General features: G+C 43.9%; 1 protein-coding gene across 5 annotated transcripts in view; it reads right to left on the bottom strand.

The window, feature by feature from the left end:
* Positions 1 to 17,453, bottom strand: part of LOC138754238 (tumor protein p63-regulated gene 1-like protein) — a 40,202-nt gene extending 22,749 nt beyond the window's left edge. For 2 of the 5 annotated variants that reach the window (XM_069918178.1, XM_069918180.1), the window contains exons 1-3: positions 17,045 to 17,452; positions 3,583 to 3,671; positions 260 to 436 (exon numbers count right to left, since the gene is read on the bottom strand). In XM_069918178.1, the coding sequence (XP_069774279.1) occupies positions 260 to 436; positions 3,583 to 3,671; positions 17,045 to 17,380 (602 nt within the window). In that variant the 5' untranslated portion in view covers positions 17,381 to 17,452. Of the gene's footprint in view, positions 1 to 259; positions 437 to 3,582; positions 3,672 to 17,044 lie in introns of all 5 variants that reach the window. The other 3 variants (XM_069918177.1, XM_069918176.1, XM_069918179.1) reach the window with 3 other exon arrangements.
* Between the last annotated feature and the right edge of the window lie 1,819 nt (positions 17,454 to 19,272).

Here is a 19,272-nt window from a genome sequence, read left to right as displayed (position 1 = left end):
TCAGTGGGGAACAAGCCGAATGACATTTTCCCTGTCTGTCCCCCTCAAATCTCCCCCTCGTTCTCCAGTTTAACCTTTCCCTGTAACTCAGTCTCTGACGGACAACATCCTAGCAAATCTTCAGGGGATAAAGTCCCAAACCTGTTGACCCTTTCCCTGTAACTCAGTCCCTGACATCCAGGCAACATCTGTAAATCTTTGCATTTTCCTCAACCCTAACCCTAACCCACCCCCGTCCCACTCGCCTTCCATCACCCACCTGCTGAGGGAGAAGGTGGAGAATTGGAAGGGACCGTGGGTGATACGGTCGATCATCCGGAGCGGGATGCGGCGCACGAGATTACAGCGCAGACCCACGAAGTCGTAGTGGCCCAGGAGGAGGGAGCAAGAGGTGAGGAGGATGAGACGCTCCCCTTCACAGTTCCACTGATCAATCCTGTGGAAAATGGATGGTCAATCCCTCCCTCTACACCACTGCCCCCCCGGACACCTCTTCAACACTACCCTTCAGACCACTTTACAACACTCCCCCCAGACCCTTCTACAACACTTACCACTGGTAACTCTCTCACCCTGAACCACTCTACAACTCTCCCCACGGACCCTTCCACAACATTCCCTCCGGTCTCCTCTACAACTCTCCCTGCAGGACCTCTCTACAATACTCCCTCCCCAGACCTCTCTACAACACTCCCACCCCCCATTGAAGCCCTCCACAACACTCCCCCGAGACTCCTCTACAACACTCCCTCAGGACTCCTCTACAACACACCCTACTGGACCCCTCTACAACACTCCACCCAGACCTCTCTTCAACCACCACAACACTCTCTCACCCTGAACCACTCTACAACTCTCTCCACGGACCCTTCCACAACATTCCCTCCGGTCTCCTCTACAACTCTCCCTGCAGGACCTCTCTACAATACTCCCTCCCCAGACCTCTCTACAACACTCCCACCCCCCATTGAAGCCCTCCACAACACTCCCCCGAGACTCCTCTACAACACTCCCTCAGGACTCCTCTACAACACACCCTACTGGACCCCTCTACAACACTCCACCCAGACCTCTCTTCAACCACCACAACACTCTCTCACCCTGAACCACTCTACAACTCTCTCCACGGACCCTTCCACAACATTCCCTCCGGTCTCCTCTACAACTCTCCCTGCAGGACCTCTCTACAATACTCCCTCCCCAGACCTCTCTACAACACTCCCACCCCCCATTGAAGCCCTCCACAACACTCCCCCGAGACTCATCTACAACACTCCCTCAGGACTCCTCTACAACACACCCTACTGGACCCCTCTATAACACTCCACCCCGGACCCCTCTACAACTACTACAACACTCCCCATGGACCACTTCACAACACACCCCCGGACCCCTCTACAACACTCCACTCCAGACCCCTCTACAACTTTTACACCACCCCCCCGAACCACTCTAAATAACTCCACCCCGGACCCCTCTACAACACTCCCCCCTGACCACGCTACAACACTACACCCCAGTCCCCTCTGCCACACTGCCGCTGGACCCCTCTACAAAATCCCCCTGACCCCTCTACAACACTCCCCCCTGACCACTCCACAACACTCACCCTATGAAGCCCTCTACAACACCCCCTCCCCCCCGACACCTCTACAACACTCCCCACCAGACCGCTCTACAAAGCTACCTCCGGACCCCACTACAACATTCCCACACAGACCCCTCTACAACATTCCCACACGGACCCCTCTACAACACACCCCCCGGACCCTTCTGCAACATCCCCCCTGAACCCCTCTACAACATTTCCCCTGACCACTTTACAACACTCCCACCACCCCCAGATCCCTGAACAACACCCCCCTGATCCTTCTGCAAGACCCACCTGGACCCCTCTACAACACTCCCTCCCCTGCAGACCCCTCTACAACACTCCCCCTCCGGACCACTCTGCAACACTCCTTCCTGGATCCTCAACAACACTCCCCCCTGAACCCTCTAGAACACTCCTCCGGGCCCTCTACAACACTCCCCCTGACCCATTTACAGCAGTCCCCCCCGGACCCTTCTACAACACTCCCCCCACACCCCTCGACAAAACTTTCCCCCTGACCCCTCTACAAGACACCCCCCGGACCTCTCTACAACACCCCCCCAATCCTTTACAACACCCCACTGGACCCCTCTACAAACCTCACACTAAAATACTCCCCCACATCCCTCTACAACACTTCCCCCCTCCCCCACACCTCTCTACAACACTTCCCCCCGGACCCCTCTACGACACCCCCCAGACCCTAGTACAACACTACCCCCAGGCCCTAGTACAACATTACCCCCCAGACCCCTCTACAACACTCCCCCTGGACCCCTCTACGACACCCCCCCCAGACCCCAGTACAACACTCCCCCCCCAAGACCCCTCTACAACCCCCGGAATCCTTTAAAACACCCCACTGGACCCCTCTACAAACCACTAAAACATTCCCCCCCCAAACCTCTACAACACTCCCCCTGACCCCTCTACAACACTCCCCCCTCCCCCAGAGCCCTCTACAACACTCCCCCAGACGTCTCTTCAATCACTACAACACTCCCCCACCTCGAACCACTCAACAACACTCCCCCCGGACCCCTCTGCAATCCTCCCCCCAGGAACCCTCAACAACACTCCCCCCGGACCCCTCTGCAATCCTCCCCCCCAGGAACCCTCCACAACACTCCCCCCCGGACCCTCTACAACATACCCAACTGGACCCCTCTACAAAACTCCCACTAAAACACCCCCCCCAACCCTCTACAACACTCCCCCTGATCCCTCTACAACACTCCCCCCGGACCCCTCTGCAATCCTCCCCCCAGGAACCCTGTACAACACACCCAACTGGACCCCTCTACAAAACTCCCACTAAAAAAATCCCCCCCCAACCCTCTACAACACTCCCCCTGACCCCTCTACAACACTCCCCCCTCCCCCGGAGCCCTCTACAACACTCCCCCCCCCAGACGTCTCTTAAACCACTACAACACTCCCCCACCTCGAACCACTCAACTACACTTTCCCCGGACCCCTCTGCAATCCTCCCCCCAGGAACCCTCTACAACACTTCCCCCCCGGACTCCTCTACAACACTCCTCCCAGGACCTCTCTACAACACTCCCTCACCCGGACCCCTCTACAACTACTACATCACTCCCCCAAGACCACTCTGCAACACTCCCCTCACAACAATCCCTTGCGGATCCTTCTACAATATTCCATCCCCGGACCCCTGTACAATATCCTGGACCCCTCTACAACATTCCCTCCAGGATCTCTCTACACCTCATCCCCCCAGACCCCTCTACACCACATTCCCCCAGACCCCTCTACACCACTCACTCGACCCCTCTACAACACCCCTGGATGCCTCTATAACACACCGCCACCAGACCCATATGCAACACCCCCTGACTCCTCCACAAAACTCCCCCCCGGAAGCCCTCTACAAGACCTCCCCAACCCCCCTGACCCCTGTACAACACTCTCGCCCCAGACCCCTCTACAACACCTCCCACCCTGGACCCCTCTACAACACTTACTCAACCAGAAGCCAATACCCCTTGATGGGTCCATCTTCACTGCTCAGATGTTTTCTCATCTCCTCGATCACGGACTTCAGCACCCCTGGCTGTGACAGAGATTTAGAGAGTGAGTCTTATTTTTTTAAAAATTTTTTTATTTTTAACACTATAAACCACATTGATCAAGATACATATATTTTTCTTTTCAAATATATACAGTGTCGTTTTCTCCCTCCCCCCCTTCCCATCCCACCCTCCCTACCTCCCCTCCCATTCATTTAAAGTTCAGAATCTAAGATACATTAAACCCGTCAAACAATGTTGTCACTCAATAAAAATAAACAAGAGGTTTCACTGAGTCAATTCTTTTCATTTCCTTCTCCTTCTGTCATTTTAGGTGGTAGATGTCCCCGGTAGGTTTTCTCTATTGTGTTTTATGTATGGCTCCCATATTTGTTCAAATATTGTAATATTATTTCTTAAATTATATGTTATTTTTTCTAGTGGAATACATTTATTCATTTCTATATACCATTGTTGTATTCTCAAGTTATCTTCTAATTTCCAGGTTGACATAATACATTTTTTTGCTACAGCTAGGGCTATCCTAACAAATCTTTTTTGTGCACCATCCAAATCAAGTCCAAATTCTTTGTTTTTTATGTTACTTAGGAGGAAGATCTCTGGGTTTTTTGGTATATTGCTTTTTGTGATTTTATTTAATATCTGGTTTAGATCTTCCCAAAATTTTTTCACTTTCTCACATGTTCAAATTGCATGAATTGTTGTTCCCATTTCCTTTTTACAGCGAAAACATCTGTCAGATACTGTTGGGTCCCATTTATTTAACTTTTGAGGTGTAATGTATAGCCTGTGTATCCAGTTATATTGTATCATACGTAACCTCATGTTTATTGTATTTCTCATAGTTCCAGAGCATAACTTCTCCCATGCTTCCTTCTTTATCTTTATGTTTAAATCTTGTTCCCATTTTTGTTTAGTTTTACCATTTGTTTCCTCATACTCCTTTTCTTGCAGTTTAATATACATATTTGTTATAAATGTTTTGATTATCATTGTGTCTGTAATCACATATTCAAAATTACTTCCCTCTGGTAACGTCAGACTGCTTCCCAATTTGTCCTTCAAGTAGGATTTCAGTTGGTAGTATGCCAACACTGTATCGTGAGTTATATTATATTTATCCTTCATTTGTTCAAAGGATAGTAATTTATTTCCTGAAAAGCAATTTTCTATTCATTTGAACCATTTTTTCTCCCATTCTCTAAAGGAAAGGTTATCTATTGTAAAAGGGATTAGCTGATTTTGCGTCAGTATTAGTTTTGGTAATTGGTAATTTGTTTTATTCCTTTCTACATGAATCTTCTTCCAAATATTGAGCAGATGATGTAATACTGGAGAATTCCTACGTTGTACCAATTTTTCATCCCATTTATATAATATATGTTCAGGTATCTTCTCCCCTATTTTATCTAGTTCTAATCTAGTCCAATCTGGCTTTTCCCTTGTTTGATAAAAATCTGATAGGTATCTTAATTGTGCGGCTCTATAATAATTTTTAAAGTTTGGCAGTTGTAAGCCTACTTGTTTATACCATTCTGTCAATTTATCTAGTGCTATCCTCGGTTTCCCCCCCTTTCCATAAAAATTTCCTTATTTTCTTTAACTCCTTGAAGAATTTCTCCGTCAAGTGTATTGGCAATGCCTGAAATAGGTGTTGTATCCTTGGGAAAATTTTCATTTTAATACAGTTTATCCTTCCTATTAGTGTTAGTGGTAAGTCTTTCCAATGCTCTAAGTCATCCTGTAATTTTTTCATTAGTGGATAATAATTGAGTTTATTTCGATGGCCGAGGTTTTTATTTATTTGTATACCTAGGTATCGTATTGCTTCCATTTGCCATCTGAATGGTGATTTTTATCCCTTTTATTTTCTGTTCTTATCAATTCTGCTAGTGGTTCTATAGCTAACGCGAACAATAAGGGTGATAGTGGGCATCTCTGCCTTGTTGATCTGCTTAAGTTAAATTGCTTTGATATATATCCATTTACTGTCACTTTCGCCAATAGCCCCTTATATAATACTTTAATCCAATTAATATACTTCTCTGGTAAACTGAATTTTTGTAATTCTTTGAATAAATAATTCCATTCTACTCTGTCAAAGGCCTTCTCTGCGTCTAAAGCAACTGCTCCTGTTGGAGCTTTATTCCCTTCTACTGCATGAAGTAAGTTAATAAATTTACAAATATTGTCTGTTGTTCGTTTTTTTTAATAAATCCAGTTTGGTCTAGATTTACTATTTTTGGTACATAGTTGGCTAAGCTGTTTGCTAATAGTTTAGCTATTATCTTATAATCTGTGTTACGTAAATATATTGGTCTATATGACGCTAGTGCGAGTGGATCTTTCCCTGTCTTTGGTATTACTGTAATTATTGCTGTTTTGCATGAATCTGGTAAGCTTTGTGTTTTATCAATATGGTTGATTACTTCCAGGAGGGGAGGAATTAATAAATCTTTAAATTTTTTATAGAATTCTATTGGGAATCCATCCTCTCCTGGTGTTTTATTATTTGGTAGTTTTTTTATTATCTCTTGTATTTCTACTATTTCAAATGGTTCTGTTAATTTATTTTGTTCCTCTATTTGTAATTTTGGTAGTTCAATTTTAGTTAAAAATTCATCTATTTTGCCTTCTTTCCCTTCGTTTTCAGTTTGGTATAATTTTTCGTAGAATTCTCTGAAGTTTTCATTAATCTCCGTTGGATTATATGTGATTCGTTTGTCTTTTTTCCTTGATGCCAATACCATTGTCTTAGTTTGTTCTGTCTTAAGCTGCCATGCTAGAATTTTGTGCATTTTTTCTCCTAGTTCATAATATTTCTGTTTTGTCTTCATTATGTTCTTCTCCACCTTATATGTTTGTAGTGTTTCATATTTTATTTTTTTATCTGCCAATTCTCTTTTAGTTGTGTCTTCCTTCATTGCTAATTCTTTTTCTATTTTTACTATTTCCCTTTCCAACTGTTCTGTTTCCTGATTGTAGTCCTTCTTCATCTTGGTTACATAGCTTAATTTGTCTTTCAATGAATTCTCTAAAATCCTGCCTTTTAAGTAGCATGGAGTTTAACCTCCATTTATACATTCTTGGAGGGATGTCCTCTAACTTTATTGTCAATATTAGGGGTGAATGGTCCGATAATATTCTAGCTTTATATTCTGTTTTTCTTACTCTGTCTTGCATACGAGCTGATAACAGGAATAGGTCTATTCTTGAGTATGTTTTATGTCTACCCTTTGGGTGTTGTTTCCTCCATATATCCAAAAGTTGCATTTCTTGCATCGATTTAATTATAAATTTGGTTACTTTGTTTTTTCTGTTAATTTTTTTCCCAGTTTTATCCATGTTTGAATCCAAATTAAGGTTGAAATCCCCTCCTATTAGTATGTTCCCTTGCGTGTCTGCTATCTTCAAAAAAATATCTTGCATAAATTTTTGATCTTCTTCGTTAGGTGAATATACATTGAGTAGATTCCAAAACTCCGAATATATCTGACATTTTATCATTACATATCTCCCTGCTGGATCTATTTTAACTCTTCTATTTTAATTGGTACATTTTTACTGATTAATATAGCTACTCCTCTAACTTTTGAATTATATGAAGCTGCTGTTACATGTCCTACCCAATCTCTCTTTAATTTCTTGTGCTTCATTTCAGTTAAATGTGTTTCTTGCACGAATGCTATATCAATTTTTAATTTTTCCAGTAAATTTAGCAGTTTCTTCCTTTTGATTTGGTTATGTATTCCGTTAATATTTAAAGTTATATAGTTCAACGTAGCCATTTCATACTTTGTTTATCTTTCCTTTCCGTTTCCTCATCATCACCTTTCCTTCTTATCCATTTCTGCTTTCTTGTTTTGAACACTTTATAAGACAACATTTCTAAAACATCAAACATTTCCCTTATTCTCGTATCTAAAATTTCTTTAACCCCACTATCCCCTCCCCTTCCTGAGTTGCCCTTTATCCCTTGTCGGGCAACCACATCTCCCCTCTCCATTTGGATTTGCGAATTCACTCGCAAGCGTCAACTGATTTTGCAGTGACCGTAACTCCTCCCCACCCAGCCCCCCCCAGAAAAGATTTTAATTTTCATATATAACAAAGGTCACTCTCTTAATTCCCTTCTTACTTCCTCTCTTCCCTTTCTTTCCCATATTAATTATTATCTATACTCGATATATTTTCCTTTAAATATGGATACACTCATGTACACACATATATACATACACACACACACATATATACCCATATACACACATACATATAGTTCATGGTCATTTTTACTCTCGTTACATGTCTTCATCTCTCTGTCTGTTTTGTAGTCGTTCTGCAAATTTTCGTGCTTCCTCCAGATCCGAGAATAGTCTGTTTTGCTGCCCTGGAATAACTATTTTAAGTACCGCTGGGGGGGAGTCACGTGATGGAGTAGTGGCCAGACGGTGAACTCCAGCCCTCTCCAGAAAAGTCGGAAAAAACAAAGGAAAACACAAAGGCACAGAAATAAAAGTTAAAGAAAAGTGAGTATAAAGGTGGAAAGAAGATGGCGACAAAAAAAGAAAAATCGAAATTAACGGTAAGAAGAGAGGAAGAGAAGACAACGGAGGAAGAAGGAGAAGGCCTTACCTGTTCGAAGAGGCCCGCGGTGGAGAGAGAAACCCGCTCCCTCAGGTCGGTAGAAAGTGGACTACAAAAATGGCTCGTTGAGCCGAGTAAAAGTGCGCAACCGCGCATGAAAAAAAACACACCGACGGGAGGGGTGACCAGCTGGGGAGTCGATCTCCACAGCCGGCAACGACAGCTGCAGAACACCTGCAGCAAGAAGAGAACACAGAAGACAATGAAAACAAGAAAGAAGAGAAGAAAAGGGCAACAAAGAAACAACAGATGGCCAACCCAGAGGAAGAAGAAGAGGAAGAGGAAGAGTACAGTGAAATAGAAGAAGAAGGGAAAGGCAAGATAAAGGATATACTTTCTCTTATTAAAGAATACATGGAGTCATTTAAAGAATAGCAAACACAGGAATTTAATGATTTAAGAAGAAGAATAAACAACACAGAAGAGAAAATGAATAAAATAGATATGACCTTAACAGAAATGGGAAAGAAAATGGACAAGATGGAAGAGTGGGAAGCAGCAGTAGAAAGGGAGGTAGAGGACTTAAAAAAGAAATTAGAGGAATCTAATAAAAAAGTTAAAGAGACACAAGAACTGTTAGCTCAGAAAATAGATATAATGGAAAATTATAACAGAAGAAATAACATAAAGATAGTGGGCCTTAAGGAAGATGAAGAAGGCAAGAATATGAGAGAGTTTATAAAAGATTGGATCCCTAGGATCCTAGGATGTCCAGAACTACAGCAAGAAATGGAAATAGAAAGGGCACATAGAGCATTGGCCTTTAAACCACAACCACAACAAAAACCAAGATCTATTTTAGTAAAATTCCTAAGATATACTACAAGAGAAAAGGTACTGGAGAAGACAATGGAAAAAGTAAGAGAGGGCAACAAGCCACTGGAGTACAAAGGGCAAAAAATCTTCATTTATCCAGATATAAGTTTTGAACTCCTAAAGAAGAGAAAGGAGTTCAATACAGCAAAGGCGATTTTATGGAAGAAAGGGTATAAATTTATACTAAAGCATCCAGCGGTATTGAAAATATTTATTCCAGGACAACAAAACAGACTATTCTCGGATCCAGAAGAAGCATGAAAATTTGCAGAACAATTACAAAATAGACTGAGGGATGAAGACGTGTAATGAGAGTAAAAATGACCACGATTTATATGTATGTGGGTAAAGAGGTATAAGTGTGTATATGTATAATGTGCATACGTGAATGTATCCGTATTTAGAGGAAAATATAGATAGTATAGACAAGAATTAATAAGGGAAGGAAATGGAATAGAGGGAATAAGGAGGGAACTAAAAGAGTGACCTTTGTTACATATGAAAAGTGAAATCTTTTCTGGGGGGGGCTGGGTGGGGAGGAGTTGCGGTCACTGCAAAATCAGCTGACGCTTGCGAGTGAATTCGCAAATCCAAATGGAGAGGGGAGATGTGGTTGTCCGACAAGGGATAAAGGACAACTCAGGAGGGGAAGGGGAGATTGGGGCTAAAGAAGTTTTAAATAGGAGAATAAGGAAAATGTTTGATGTTTTAGGAATGTTGTCTTATAAAGGGTTTAAAATAAGAAAACAGAAATGGAAAAGGAGGAAAGGTAATGATGGAAAAACGGAAAGGGAAGATAAACAAAGTATAAAATGGCTACGTTGAACTATATGACTTTAAATATTAATGGAATACATAACCAAATTAAAAGGAAGAAACTGCTAAATTTACTGAAAAAAGAAAAAATTGATATAGCATTTGTGCAAGAAACACACTTAACTGAATTGGAGCACAAGAAATTAAAGAGAGATTGGGTAGGACATGTAACAGCAGCATCGTATAATTCAAAAGCAAGAGGAGTGGCTATATTAATTAGTAAAAATGTGCTATTTAAAATAGAAGAGGAAATAATAGATCCAGCAGGGAGATATGTAATGATAAAATGTCAGATATATTCGGAGTTTTGGAATCTACTCAATGTATATTCACCTAACGAAGAAGATCAAAAGTTTATGCAAGATATCTTTTTGAAGGTAGCAAATACGCAAGGGAACATATTAATAGGAGGGGATTTCAACCTGAATTTGGATTCAAATATGGATAAAACTGGGAAAAAAATTAACAGAAAGAACAAAGTAACCAAATTTATAATTAAATCAATGGAAGAAATGCAACTTTTGGATATATGGAGGAAACAACACCCAAAAGAAAAGGAATATTCATATTACTCGGCTAGACATAAAACATACTCAAGAATAGACCTATTTTTGTTATCAGCTAGTATGCAAGATAGAGTAAGAAAAACAGAATATAAAGCTAGAATACTATCGGACCATTCACCCTTAATATTGACAGTAAAGCTAGAGGACATCCCTCCAAGAATGTATAGATGGAGATTAAACCCCATGTTACTTAAAAGGCATGATTTTAGAGAATTTATTGAAAAACAAATAAAAATGTATTTTGAAATAAATACGGAATCAGTGGAAGATAAGTTTATACTATGGGATGCAATGAAAGCATTCATTAGAGGGCAAATAATAAGTTATGTAACCAAGATGAAGAAGGACTATAATCAGGAAACAGAGCAGTTGGAAAGGGAAATAGTAAATATAGAAAAAAAATTAGCAATGAAGGAAGATACAACTAAAAGAAGAGAATTGGCGGATAAAAAAATAAAATATGAAACACTACAAACATATAAGGTGGAGAAGAATATAATGAAGACAAAACAGAAATATTATGAACTGGGTGAAAAAACGCACAAAACCCTAGCATGGCAGCTTAGGACAGAACAAGCTAAGAAAATGGTATTGGCATCAAGGAAAAAAGACAAACAAATTACATATAATCCAAAAGAAATTAAGGAAAACTTTAGAGAATTCTATGAACAATTATACCGAACTGAAAACGAAGGGAAAGAAGGGAAAATAGATGAATTTCTGACTAAAATTGAACTACCAAAACAACAAATAGAGGAACAAAATAAATTAACAGAGCCATTTGGAATAGTAGAAATACAAGAGATAATAACAAAATTACCAAATAATAAGACACCAGGAGAGGATGGATTCCCAATAGAATTCTACAAAACATTTAAAGACTTATTAATTCCGCCCCTCCTGGAAGTAATCAACCAGATTGATAAAACACAAAGCTTACCAGATTCATGTAAAACAGCAATAATTACAGTAATACTAAAGCAAGGGAAAGATCCACTCTCACCAGCGTCATATAGACCAATATCTTTACTAAACACAGATTATAAGATAATAGCTAAACTATTAGCAAACAGATTAGCAGAGCATGTACCGAAAATGGTAAATTTAGACCAAACTGGATTTATCAAAAAAAGATGCACAACAGACAATATTTGTAAATCTATTAACTTAATTCATGCAGTAGAAGGAAATAAAGCACCTACAGTAGCAGTTGCTTTAGACGCAGAGAAGGCCTTTGACAGAGTAGAATGGAATTATTTGTTCAAAGTATTGCAAAAATTCAGTTTACCGGAGAAGTATATTAATTGGATTAAAGCATTATATAAGGGACCGTTAGCGAAAGTGACAGTAAATGGACATGTATCAAAGCAATTTAACTTAAGCAGGTCAACACGGCAGGGATGCCCACTATCACCTTTATTGTTTGCGTTAGCTATAGAACCACTAGCAGAATTGATAAGAATAGATAATAATATAAAAGGAATAAAAATAAAAGACAAGGAATATAAAATCAGTCTATTTGCGGATGATGTTATAGTGTACTTAACAGAACCAGAACTATCAATAAAAGAATTATATAAGAAATTGAAGGAATATGGAGAAGTGTCGGGTTACAAGATAAACGTAAATAAAAGTGAAGCAATGCCTATGAATAATGCGGATTTCTCAAAATTTAAGAAGGAATCTCCATTTAGATGGCAAATGCAAGCAATAAGATACCTCGGTGTACAAATAAACAAAAATCTCGGCCAACTATATAAACTCAATTATTATACACTAATGAAAAAATTATAGGACGATTTAGAGCATTGGAAAGATTTACCACTAACACTAATAGGAAGGATAAACTGTATTAAAATGAACATTTTTCCAAGGATATTATACTTATTTCAGGCATTGCCAATACAACTGACAGAAAAATTCTTCAAGGAGTTAAAGAAAATAATAAGGAAATTTTTATGGAGAGGGGGGAAACCGAGGATAGCACTAGATAAATTAACAGAATGGTATAAACAAGGAGGCTTACAACTGCCAAACTTTAAAAATTATCATAGAGCCGCACAATTAAGATACCTATCAGATTTTTATCAAACAAGGGAAAAACCAAACTGGACGAGATTAGAATTAGATAAAATAGGGGAAAAGATACCTGAACACATATTATATAAATGGGATGAAAAATTGGTACAACATAGAAGTTCTCCAGTATTACATCATCTCCTCAATATTTGGAAGAAGATTCATGTAGAAAGAAATAAAACAAATTATCAATTACCAAAACTAATATTGACGCAAAACAAGTTACTCCCTTTTACAATAGATAACCTTTCCTTTAGAGAATGGGAAAAAAAAGGGATTAAAAGAATAGAAAATTGTTTTTCAGGAAATAGATTCTTATCCTTTGAACAAATGAAAGATAAGTACAATATAACTCAAGATACAGCGCTGGCATATTACCAATTGAGATCCTACTTGAAGGATAAATTAGGAAGCAGTTTGAGTTTGCCAGAGGCAAGTAACCTTGAATATGTGATTACAGATACAATGATAATCAAAAGATTTATAACAAATATGTATATTAAACTGCAAGAAAAGGAGAATGAGGAAACAAATGGTAAAACTAAACAAAAATGGGAACAAGATTTAAATATAAAGATAAAAAAGGAAACATGGGAGAAATTATGTTCTGGAACGATGAGAAATACAATAAATACAATATAACTGGATACACAGACTATACATTACACCTCAAAAGTTAAATAAATGGGACCCAACAGTATCTGATAGATGTTTTCGATGTAAAAAAGAAATGGGAACAACAATTCATGCAATCTGGACATGTGAGAAAGTAGAAAAATTTTGGGAAGATCTCAATCAGATATTAAATAAAATAACAGAAAACAATATACCAAAGAATCCAGAAATCTTTCTCCTAAGTTACATAAAAAACAAAGAATTTGGAATTGATTTGGAGGATGCACAAAAAAGATTTGTTAAGATAGCTCTAGCCGTAGCAAAAAAATCTATTATGTCAACCTGGAAATTGGAAGATAATTTGAAAATACAACAATGGTATATAGAAATGAATAAATGTATTCCATTAGAAAAAATAACATATAGTTTAAGAAATAATATTGAAATATTCGAACAAATATGGGAGCCTTACATTAAATACAATAGCGAAAACCTACCGGGGACAATCATTACCTAAGTTGATGGAAGGAGAAGGAAAGAAAAGAATGGACTCAGTAGAATTTCTGGTGTATTTTTGTTGAGTGACAACATTGTCTGATTGGTTTAATGTATCCTAGATTGTATACCTTAAATGGATGGGATGGGGGGGTGGGGGTGGGTTGGGAGGAGGGAGGGGGGTGGGGGAGAAAATGTCACTGTATATGTGTGAAAAGGAAAAAGTGTGTATCATGGCTAATGTGATTTATGGTGTGAAAAAAAAATTTAAAAAAAAAATACCGCTGGGTACTTTAGCATAAATTTATATCCTTTTTTCCATAGGATCGCTTTTGCTGTATTAAACTCCTTTCTCTTCCTCAGGAGTTCAAAACTTATGTCTGTATAGAAAAAAATTTTTTTGACCTTTGTATTCCAGTGGCTTTTTGTCTTCTCTTATTTTCTTCATTGCTTTCTCCAATATATTTTCTCTTGTTGTATATTTTAGGAATTTTACTAAAACTGATCTTGGTTTTTGTTGTGGCTGTGGTTTCGGGGCTAATGTTCTATGTGCCCTTTCTATTTCCATTTCTTCCTGTAATTCTGGTCTTCCTAGGACCCTGGGGATCCAATCTTTTATAAATTCTCTCATATTCTTGCCTTCTTCATCTTCCTTAAGGCCCACTATCTTTATATTATTTCTTCTATTATAATTTTCCATTATATCTATCTTCTGAGCTAACAGCTCTTGTGTCTCTTTAATCTTTTTATTAGATTCTTCTAATTTCTTTTTTAAGTCCTCTACTTCCATTTCTATGGCTGTTTCTCGTTCTTCCACCTTGTCCACTCTTTTTCCTATATCTGACATGACCATCTCTAATCTATTCATTTTTTCTTCTGTACTTTTAATTCTTCTTTTTATTTCACTAAATTCTTGTGATTGCCATTCTTTTACTGATTCCATATATTCTTTAAAAAAAATATATCCATTGTCTTGCCTTTCCCTTCTTCTTCCATTTCTCTATGTTCTTCTTCTTCTTCTTCCTCTGGGTTGGTCATCTGTTGTTTCCTTGATTTATTTTTACTCTCTTCTTTCTTGTTCTCATTGTTTTCTATGTTCTCTTCTTGTCGTTGTGCTGTGGCTGTTGCGCACTTTTGCTTGGCTCCGTGAGCCATTTTGGTAGTCCTGAGCTTGGGACTTTTTGTCGTCCCGAGCTCCCGAGCTCCTGAGGGAGCGGGCTTCTCTCTCCGCGGCAGGCCTCCTCGGACAGGTAAGGCCTTCACCTTCTTCTTCCGACGTTCTTTCTTCTTCTCTTCTTCCCGTTGCTTTAGACTTTTCTTTCTTCGCTGCCATTTTCTCCCCACCTTTACTTTCACTTTGTTTTAATTTTTATGTTTGTGCCTTTGTGTTTTGTGTGTTTTTTTAAAAACTTTTCCGGAGAGGGCTGGAGTTCCCTGACCGGCCACTACTCCATCACGTGACTCCCCCCAGGGTGAGTCTTCCATGAGGAAACGAACAGGGAGAGAGGGGGGAGGAGGGGGAGGGAGGTGGGAGGGAGAGGGGGTAGAAGAGGGAGGTGAGAGAGATGGTGGGGAGAGGGTGGAAAGAGAGGGAGTGAGAGAGTGCAGGAAGGAGGGGGGAAGAGAGGAGAGTGAGTGATGGGAGAGAGTGGGAGAGAGAGGGGGAGAGAGTGGGAGGAGAGGTGGAGAGGGAGGCAGACGGTGAGGGGGAGAGAAAGAGGGGGGAGACGGGGCAGAGAGGGGGGATAAGGGGGGAGAAAGAGGATGAGAGGGGGGAGGGGGAGAGGGGAGAGGGGGGGGGAGAAGGGAGAGAGAGAGGGAGGCAGAGGTGGTGGCGAGAGAGGGATGAGAAAGGAGGGAGAGAGAGCATTGAGAGAGGAGAGTGAGAGGTGGAGAGAGAGGGGGAGAGAGTGAGGGTGAGAGATGGGGGAGTGAGAGGGAGGCAGACGGTGAGAGAGAGGAGCGAGAGAGGGGGGAGAGGGAGGTGGGGGCAGGGAGGGGGATCAGGGGGGGAGGTTAGTGAGTGGGAGCGAGAGAGATGAGGAGAGAGAGGGGAGGGGGAGGCAGAGGTGGCGGCAAGAGAAGGGGGGAGAAAGGTTTGGGAGAGAGGAGTGAGAGAGAGGGGAGGGAGAGAAGTGGGGAGAGAGGTGAGTGGGGGGGGAGAGAGGTGAGTGGGGAGAGGTGAGTGGGAATGAGAAGCGGAGAGGGAGGGTGGGAGAGAGGTTGGTGAGTGGGAATGAGAGGGGGAAAGAGGGGGGGAGAGAGAGAGAGAGAGAGAGAGAGAGAGAGAGGGGAAAGATATATAAGATTAAGGACAAGTGGGAGAAGGGTCTGTACATTGCTTTGTTCAAGGAGGAATGGTCGAATACATGTGTTCTGAAGTTAATTACCATGCAGTTTAGTTGGGTTAATTTTAATTTCTGTGTTGAACCCCTGAGAAGGTGAACAAATACGGTTTTGGTTGTTCAGGTTTTGTGTTTTCGGTGCGGAGAAGTTTCTCACATTCCATCTGGGCCAAAGTTAGACCTTTGTCGGGAAGGAATGATCCTGTTTATGGGAGATTTATGTCAGATGGATGTGGAACCCCGACCCGTCGGTGTGTTTGCCGGGTTCCGTGAACCCACCGATGACAGAACTGTTGTCGGACTCATCCCAACTTGTGTTTCTACGTTTCGGGCTGGCAGTCTTGCAGAAGAATGACGTGGAATTGAATGTACAACGATGGCCCAAGGAACTACTGTGATCCTTTGTTGGAATATGTTGATGTTTGGAGTGTATGGGTTTGGATGTTAAATAATTGGTTTAATGTGAAGGGCTAGCCCATCGAGCAGTAACCAGTAACCCAGCATAACATTTTCTGCTCCAAGGGAGGTGGGTGGTAAGGGGTCATTTAGGTGGGAGGTGAGGGGAGGGAGGGGGTAGTAAGGGGGGGGTGGTTTGTTTGTCAGTCAGAACATTTTGTATTTATGTGTTTGGTAAAACTTTTAGAGACAATTTTTAAAATATAAGGGGGAGAGAGTAGGAGAAAGGTAGAGAGGGGAAGGGAGATGGAGAGAGGGGGAATGGGGAGAGATATGGAGAGAGGGTGGAGAGAGGGCAAGAGAGAGTTGGAGAGGGGAGAGGTGGAGAGGGGAAGATAGGGGGAACAGGGGGAGAGATATAGACAGAGGGGGATAAAGAGAGGTGGAATGGGGAGAGATGTGGAGAGAGGGGGAAAGAGTGGGAGAGGGAGAAGAGAGATGGGAGAGAGGGGGTGGAGAGTGGATAGAGAGAGGTGGAAAGAGGGGGAGAGAGAGGGAGAGAGTGAAGAGGGAGGGGAGAGAGGGGGTCAGACACTCTCCCCCACCCCCCAGACCAGGACTTACCCTCAAGGCGAAGTACACATCCAGGGAATCTTTGGCGGGAGGGCAGAGAGTGATCGAGGGGTAAAAATCCCCCCTTGGTCCGGGAGGGTAGAGGTGAGAGAGGTCAGCTGAGTGGCCCGTCTTCCCCTCGTCCCCACCCTCTCCAGAACCCCTGGGTGCTGCATGGTCCTCCCTGCCACCCCAGGGAGAGGTTTCCACCCATCTCTCGCATTGGAGGGCCGGGTCGCCTCTCCTGCCGTCCTGTGGCGGGGTCTCACCCTCTCCCGGACCCCGGGAGAAGGCCAAGGTCTCGCTCCCACCTTTCGCTGATGAACAGGGAGCTGGAGGGCGAATCATGTCAAGAGGCCGATCGGGAGGAGGTGGTGCACGTCTGGGCAGGAAGAGGAAGCAAAGAGAGTGGTTGGGGGGGGGGTGCGGGCGGGAGGGAGGGAAGAGTTGGGGGGGGGTGCGGGCGGGAGGGAGAGAGGGAAGAGGTGAGGGGGGGTGAGGGGGGGTGAGGGGGGGTGCGGGCGGGCGGGAGGGAAGAGTTGGGGGGGGGTGCGGGCGGGAGGGAGAGAGGGAAGAGGTGAGGGGGGGTGCGGGCGGGCGGGAGGTGGGGGGGGTGCGGGCGGGCGGGAGGTGGGGGGGGTGCGGGCGGGCGGGCGGGAGGTGGGGGGGGTGCGGGCGGGCGGGAGGTGGGGGGGGTGCGGGCGGGCGGGAGGTGGGGGGGGTGCGGGCGGGCGGGAGGTGGGGGGGTGCGGGCGGGAGGGAGGGAGGGAAGAGGTGGGGGGGTGCGGGCGGGAGGGAGGGAGGGAAGAGGTGGGGGGGTGCGGGCGGGAGGGAGGGAAGAGGTGGGGGGGTGCGGGTGGGGGGGTGCGGGCGGGAGGGAGGGAAGAGGTGGGGGGGGTGCGGGTGGGGGGGTGCGGGCGGGAGGGAGGGAAGAGGTGGGGGGGTGCGGGCGGGAGTGGGGGAAGAGGTTGGGGGGGTGCGGGCGGAGGGAGGGTGAACAGGGACAGGATGGAGTGAGATGGGGAGAGAGGAGGCAGAGAGGGGGAGAGTGAGAGGAGGCAGAGAGAGGGGAGAGGAGGGGAGAGTTAGGAGTGCGGGCGGGAGAGAGGGAGTGAGATAGGGGGAGAGGAGGGGTGAGGGGTAGATAGGGGCAGGGGGTGGGGAGAGTGTGGGAGTGGGTTTGTAGAGAGGGGAGGATCTGGGGAGAGAGGGTGGGTGGGAATAAAGGGGGAAGAGTGGGGAGAGGGGAGGGGAGAGAGGAGGGGTGGGGAGATAGGGGGAGTGGGTGTGGTGGGAGATATGGGGAGTTGGTGGGATTGAGGGAAGGGATGGGGAGAGAAAGGAGGGGTGGGGAAAGAGGGGAGTGGTGATGAGGTGGAGAGGGGTAGTGCGTGGGGATATTGGGGAGGGGATGGGTAGAGAAGGTGGCGGGGCTGTGGAGAATTGGTGGGGAGGGGGAGGCGTGGAGAAAGAGAGGGAGGGTGGGAGAGAAGGGGCTGAGAAGGGGAGGGTGTGGGGAGAGAGGAATAGGGGTGGGGGGAGGGGTGTGTGTGTGAATGTATCTGTTAGAGAGAAGCTGTTGTCTCAGATGCTCCTTTGCCAGGAGCCAGGTCCCGGGCGAACAAACCGGTTCTACCCACTGACGATCTATCTCCAGTGGAATTCCGGATCTTGCCTCTCTCCCACTGCTCTCTAAATCTCTGCCATGTTCAGCCTGTTATGGCACAGCATGGACTAGAGGGGCTGAATGGCCTGCTTCCATGCTGTAATGGTCATAGGGTCAACAGCGCAAGGAGGGAGAAGGGGCTCGGCATGAACTAGAAGGGCCACTGGCCTGTTTCCGTGCTGTTATGGTCATAGGGTCAATGGGGCTAGGAGAGAGAAGGGGTGAGGAGGGAGAAGGGGCTCGGCAAGACTAGAAGGGACGTATGGCCTGTTTCCGCACTGTAATGGTCATAGGGTCAACAGGGCGAGATGGGAGAAGGGGTTCGACACGGACTAGAGTGGCCGAGTGGCATGTTTCCATGCTGTAATGGTTATAGGGAAGACAGGGCAAGGAGGGTCAATGGGGTCAGCACAGACTAGAAGGGCTGAGTGAACTGTTCCCACACTGTAATGGCCATAGGGTCGACGGGGCGAGGTAGAAGGGGCTCCCCATCTCTCCCCCTCTCTCTAACCCCTCTCTACCTCTCATCCATCTCCACCCTCTCCACATATACCCCCCTCTCTCACAACCCTTC

The sequence above is a fragment of the Narcine bancroftii genome, chromosome 2 (genome assembly GCF_036971445.1).
Source record: "Narcine bancroftii isolate sNarBan1 chromosome 2, sNarBan1.hap1, whole genome shotgun sequence".
Classification (NCBI taxonomy): domain Eukaryota; kingdom Metazoa; phylum Chordata; class Chondrichthyes; order Torpediniformes; family Narcinidae; genus Narcine; species Narcine bancroftii.
This window is presented reverse-complemented; position numbering and strand designations above follow the sequence as displayed.